A 6,764-nucleotide genomic window follows, 5' to 3' on the forward strand; every position below is an offset into this window, starting at 1 on the left:
AATCCGAGTGACATGGTCTATGACCATGATAGAACTTGGCCGAATTCTTTGTGATACAAAGATCACTAGCTAATGCTTGGGAACACATGGATTTACATGTAATAAAAATATGCATCAGGCCATATAAAGTGAGCATAGATATTCCCATCTAAGAATGATAAAGGGTCATGATCCAGACATAGACCATCCTAAGAGATTATGTATAGACCACCACAATAATATGTGCCGTCTTGGATGGAACCTCATAAAAAGATGAGATAAGATTGGGAATATATGTTGGATATGAGAATGCTTTCTCCCACGATTTTATAAGAAACCTTGAGCCAAATATGGGTGATCAGATTAAGGCTAGGTTTACGGATTGCATGATTAAATCCGACTATCCAACATCAGGGGGAGAAAGAAATAAGCTGGTACAAGTATAAAGAAATGGAATGGTATTAACCATCCTTGTCTTGGCAAGATCCTCGGACCAGAGAATATGATTTAAGACGTCCAAAGAAAAATCATACAAAGCTAGCTAAAAGAATGCCAGACAAATTAGACCCGAAAAGGAAAGAAAAAGAATGACTAAGTCATACCAGCTTAAGCACCACGAAATTAATGTCCTAGAAGAGACATAATCAAGTTGCTATAGAGTCTAAAGATAGACCAACATGTTCCATAAGATAAGGAACCTCGGAAATAAAAGAAAGGTGCAAATAAAAGACATATCTGAGGTCATAAGAGAAACCAGACTAGACATTTGGATAAGGCTGCGCAACTGAACATCTAAGATACCAGACCATGTAGTTTGGGGCGCCAAACTGCAAGGTAATAAAGGTTCTTAGTAAGAATGAAATCTCCAATCGATTAGTTCATGTCTGGAACACAATGGAACACTATAAAAGAAGTGTCGACACATACATACACAAAAGATAAAGATGCATAAGAAAATAGCACTTGAGTTTAAAAGATATAAGCGAGGATCAGAACCCACGAGAATACAAGAATGCATTCATAGACTAAAAGAAATTGTGGGGGTTTAAGAAAGATTCAAAGAATCTATAAAAGAGATGGGTGTATTGGCCATATATAGAAACACCATCTGATAAGATAAAACCAGTGAAAAATGGGTCCTGTGTGGGAAAGGAAAAGAAATCGTGAGACATGGACTAAAGTGTTCATATTCCTATTTAAAGCATTCAAGGAATGGCTTTATTACACAAGGATACTCACAAAGACCAAGGAACATATTATAAGGAGATATACTCCTATGTGGTGGATGCTACTACAAATCCGAAAGTGATAAAGGTCTGGATATAAGAAAAGGGAAATGTAGTAAGCAGCATGATTGATCACTGGATAAAGAAATGATAAGAGTATCAGAAAGATGAGAAAAGAAATTCTGATAGAATAGTTTTGTTCCTAAGCTATTCATGGACTGAAACGAAAGGCAGCTGCATATAAGGCATATAATGCATGTAAAGGATAAGACTAAGTAATACTTAGTGAAAGGAGTTCTATAAGAACGTCCCTGAATACTCCATGCATATATTATGAAGGAAATTCCTTGTGTTCATACTTAAAGAAAGGATGATTAGATCGATTGATTCTTGGACAGGCTATGATAAGAATACAATGATCTATAGTGGAGATGATAGCCATGAATATGTATTGAGATCTATGATCCAAAGTACCAAGAATAGAATGTGATATGGTCAAAAGAGAATAAGAGGATGAATCCATCAGATTCACGACCAAAGACCCATATCAACTAGGATCACGTCCAACCTAGTTCGACCTTAATCATCTTGGTTCTAGTCCAGCCCGTTCCGATCCGTTCCCTTCGGTCTTGTCCGACCTGAAACGTCCATAGTAAGGGGAACGGCATATTGATCCAAAAGTGGCTTAGTTTTGATGAACATCAAATTATAGCATGATAGCCATTCATGAACAAGTTATGGACATATAATAAAGAAGGTTCATGAAGAGTTTGGTCAAAAGCTATGAACGGGACACACACAATGGACATAGCATGATCCGAGTAGATCATGGATATACTAAGGCATTCATGGTCGAAATTTATCTAAGAAAGATGGACCATGTAATCATCTCGGTCTTGTTCCGGCCCCGTTCCGGCTCGGTCTCATCGATCCTGTTCCGACTAAACCGGTTCCAGTGACCACTATATTCAAATCGTGGTATGGCTATGGACAAAGCATGTGTCCTTGGTCCAGGAAAGACTTTACATAAGTACTTTTAAGACTTATGCACATCCGACCAAAAGAAATGTATTGATATGATTGGCGCCTTGATATGGCAAGCCATACTAGGTCGGATAAGTTTTATGGATATGTTCAGACCATAAGACATTGATACTAAAGCCATACACGTCCCCTGCCATAAGTGTTATTGGCACTTTACTTAGATAAATTTGGCATGTCCGAACATGAGACAATGGGACATGATCAATATATCCTAAGTTACCTTCTAAGGAACTAAAAGTTTGAGATTGATTTATACTAACCAAACCCAAAAGAAAAGGGATTGTTTGGTTTTAATAAATGTTACAGGTTTATATAAGGTCTCAAACAGGTTATACACATTTGGAGAATGATGAAGAAGCACAAAGTACTACAAGTTCAGTTATGAGAAATGTTAGCCGACTTCTTCACCATGTCTACACCAACTACACATCTATGAAGTCTACCTATCCGTTTGGGACGTGGCAACAGAAGGACCAGTTCAAGACTTGGCGCCCATGAAGCTAAACCATCAAAGTGTCCATGCGCCAGACTTGAAGAACGGAGGTCCAGAACAGGGGGAGTAGTGTGTGTTGTACTCTTTTTCCTTCACTTCGGTTTTGTCCCACTGGGTTTTCCGAGTAAGGTTTTAATGAGGCAACTTTAAGCACACTACAAGCTCTATATGGTTCTGGCATCCAAGGGGGAGTGTTATGAATATTATGTTTATGGATGTCCAGCCCATTATATATTTACTTGTAATCTTGGCCCGTTTATGGCCCATTGTATTTAGGCCCATGTCGTCATGTATTTCCTATATAAGGAATACTTTGATTCAATAATAAAACACAGTTTCACAACATATTTAAATTTGTCTCAGTCTGCTTTAGTTCTCATATATCCTTGGGTTAGCTTCTCTTTCATGTGTGGTCATCAATACCCCAAATACTTCATGGAATAAAGGTTGCCCTACGAGTTTAATCCACATCCTGAAGATGTCTGAAGGATAGGTTTGGACTGATCCACCAATAAACTGTAAGCTGGAGACAGATTAGAATAGAAAATGAAAAATATATATCTTAGGTGCGTTGAAAAAGATGAGAAAAGTCTCCCTTGTATAAATGAGTCGTTTGTTTGTCTCAATAGAAGAAGATATAGAAATAAGGGAGAGACAAGTAATAAAATAAGAAGAATGAGAATCTTAGTCCTCTGCAGCATACAGAGCCTTAATCTCCTCTACATCTTCGTAGCTACCAAGAAATATTGGAGAACGCTCATGGATCTTCTCGGGCACAAGCTCTAGCGCCTGCATCATGAATGACATTTCAAGTTATACTACTTGAAACCGTTACAAACAAAACCGTTGAAAGATTGCATTTTTAATTTACCCTTTTCTTGCCAGTGAAGGCCTGACCTCCGGCTTGCTCCATCAAGAACGACATCGGGAAGACTTCATACAGAACACTGTTCACATGTACAAAAACAAGATTAGCTTAAGTTTCTGTGTTGTTTAGCTGTATTCAAATCATCAAACTCTAAGCTTACTTACCGTAGTTTCCCATTGGGGCTTTTCTTGTCAGCCGGGTACAAGAAGATTCCTCCATAAAGCAGTGTGCGATGAACATCAGCTACCATACTGTCAAGAGCCAAATGTGAACATAAAGCAAACCATATGCTATTTTCTATGACTGAGGTTCAAGGTTCTCTTCCAATACCTTCCCACATATCTCAGAGACTTAGCGGGAGAACCATCTTTAGGAAACTTGCATTTCTCTACATACTTTGTGGTTGGACCATCCCAGTTCTGAGCATTGCCTTCATTCACTGAATAGATGTTCCCCTTTTTAGGAATCTGTGCACAAGAAGAGCTGAGGCATTATTCATAACAGAAGAAAAAGAGAAAGATCATGTTTTATTGGTTTACCTTAATGTCCGGGTGAGTTAATATGAACTCTCCTAGAGATGGGTCCAGGGTAAATCCATTGACACCAGTTCCAGTGCTCAACACAAGCTGTGAGAGATAAATTATAAAAACCAGAAATAAACAATTGAAATTTCTTATATATTTTCAGTACCATGCAGGAGCTTCCGTACATACAGTAACCCGCAGCAACCATTTCATTCCCAGGTTTCAAGACATCTTCAGTAGTTGGCTCATCATTGTGGCTCATTGTGTAAATCCCAAAGATCTACACACAGAAAGCCAAATTCAAGAAAAAAGACAAAACTTTGACATCATCATATATATAATAAGGAAAGTTTGGGTGAGAGAAACATACGGTTCCAATGGAAACACCACAGTCGATGTTTGAGGATCCATCAAGTGGATCAAAAACAACACAGTACCTATCGATACATCCAGTAATGTCAATGATAATAATTAAAAAAAAAACATTTTCATCACCAAACTTACTTTCCACGCTTGGATGACTCCACGAACGTTGCTTCCTCATCTTCTTCTGAGACAAGAACAGACTGCCCAAAAAACGGTTAGTTAGAAGATAAAAAAATCAAACTATTCTCAGTTTCATAATTAAAAAGGATAGGTTTAAACTTACAGTTCTGCCACTGCTAACCAAAGCTTTGACAAAGACATCATTAGAGAGCACATCGAGTTTCTTTTGCTCTTCACCCTATTTTTATTACACAATGGTAAAATCTTAGACCAAAAAAAAAAGAAAGCTTTAAATAAGACAAAAAGACATAACACCTGCCTGGATATTTGTTTCCCCAGCAAGCCCAATTAGCTTGGCCAAACCAGCCTGCAACACAAGTTTATGACTTTGACATCTAAAGTGGATTCCAGATCATCATCACCAAATCGAAAGCGACATTTTGACCCTCAAAAAAAGTGTTACCTTGTTGACAGCACTGCAGACGAATTTGCATCCCAAAACGATGTTACTGAGCAAAATGGTGAAATCACCACGAGACTCTGGGTACTTTGATTGCTCATTCAGCACGAACCTCGTTATGGTCATCAAATCCGTACGGTATGCATCTGCTTCGTGATCCATCTTTGATCCTCTCTCTCTCGTCTAAGCCACCAAATGCCTTTTTAATCAGATATATATATTAGAGATTGCCTGTTTTGTGTGTTGCAGGTTTCGAGGAAGATGATTAGGATAAAGACGCGACCGGTGATAAATCGAAAGGACAAGCCAATCCAAGGAGACTTACCAGATCGGATTGACACGTGGCTATGACAGGTTTGGCCGTCATGTTGTGGGGATAACGATAAAGAAGCAACCTTAGTCCTCGTATGTTTCTTTTGATGCATTCAATGTTTAATTTGAATTTAGCACGGACAACTAGGTACGAATTTAGCGTTGACTTATTTGCAAATTTTATTGATTGATCGAAGAATAAGACGATGAAATCCTTAAGAGTTAAGGAACTGGGCAATACATCTAGTTGTATCTACATCCCATACACCAAGTATAATAATCAGCTCAACAAAAGCCTTATGCTCATGTTCAACTATATCAAATAATTTTGGCAAGATAATATTGTGAAAATGGATATATTTACCAAAATTTTTCATTAATATCTTTTCAAATTTCCAAAAAAATCACAATTAAAGAAGTACACATGCAAATCACAAAACAGATCAGAAGTGAAATCGAATGATAATTTAACTTTGTTTATGGTCAAATGCTTTTGTCTGATTGTAACAAGCCTCATTTGGTATAAAAGTTGACATCTTTTTTAGTTTTCATTACCAATCAAAAAGACATTATTTGTTTTCATTCAACACATCAAAAATCTATACTCATACTAAAACATATTTTCATCACCCTTGAAATACAAATTTTTACAATAACTAATGTAGAAGATTTCTCTGAAAGTCTTCTAGATGACTTCTTATGAAGTCTTCTCTCGTTAGCTAGAAAATTTAATAAACATGAATGTTGGTAACTTTATAATTATTACCAATTAAGTTATGAATTTTATTCAATAGCCTCAATATTGACTAATATACATGAAAAAACAAAAAAATGTTAAAAGTTTTTTTAGTTTGAGAGAAAATGAAAGTTTATTAAACATTGATGTAGACGACTTACACGGAAGTCGTCCGGTAGACGACTTCCGTGGAAGTTGTCGAGAAAGTCATTTTTTAATTGAAGAGACGACGTATCTGGAAGTCGTCGGACTTTCTTTGTAAACAAAATATCTAGAAAATACATGAGAAAATTTTCCTGTAAGTCGTCTAGAATAAGCAGGTTAGTTTTGTATTTGACCGGATTGTGTCAGAAATTTGACTTTTTCTAGACAACTTACGCATAAGACGTCCAGTAGACAAATTAAAAAATTAATATTTTGTTATACCTAGAAGACTTCCATGTAAGTCGTCTCAGGTTAATTTTGCAATTAAAAAATAAAAATAAAAATTTTATGTTTTTCGAGACGACTTCACAGAAGTCGTCCGTTAGACGACTTACACGAAAGTCGTCCATGATTTTTATTCCGAGATTCTGGTCAGACCTTGCTTATCTTGGAAGTCGTCTAGGTATAACAAAATATTGATTTTTTAATTTT

At 36.8% G+C, this 6,764-nt stretch overlaps 1 protein-coding gene across 1 annotated transcript; it reads right to left on the minus strand.

Moving 5' to 3' along the window:
• Nucleotides 1-3,321: 3,321 nt before the first annotated feature.
• On the minus strand, nt 3,322-5,329 carry LOC130506716 (fructose-1,6-bisphosphatase, cytosolic-like). The gene is made up of 11 exons (XM_057001395.1): nt 5,084-5,329; nt 4,940-4,987; nt 4,784-4,858; nt 4,639-4,700; nt 4,505-4,571; nt 4,301-4,414; nt 4,150-4,236; nt 3,941-4,077; nt 3,775-3,861; nt 3,614-3,689; nt 3,322-3,531 (listed from the first exon to the last, which is right to left on the minus strand). The coding sequence occupies exons 1-11, from the start codon at nt 5,240-5,242 to the stop codon at nt 3,427-3,429; spliced, it is 1,017 nt and encodes a 338-aa protein (XP_056857375.1). The 5' UTR covers nt 5,243-5,329; the 3' UTR covers nt 3,322-3,426.
• Nucleotides 5,330-6,764: the final 1,435 nt, after the last annotated feature.

The sequence above is a fragment of the Raphanus sativus genome, unplaced genomic scaffold, assembly GCF_000801105.2.
Source record: "Raphanus sativus cultivar WK10039 unplaced genomic scaffold, ASM80110v3 Scaffold3585, whole genome shotgun sequence".
NCBI classification, from domain to species: Eukaryota; Viridiplantae; Streptophyta; class Magnoliopsida; order Brassicales; family Brassicaceae; genus Raphanus; species Raphanus sativus.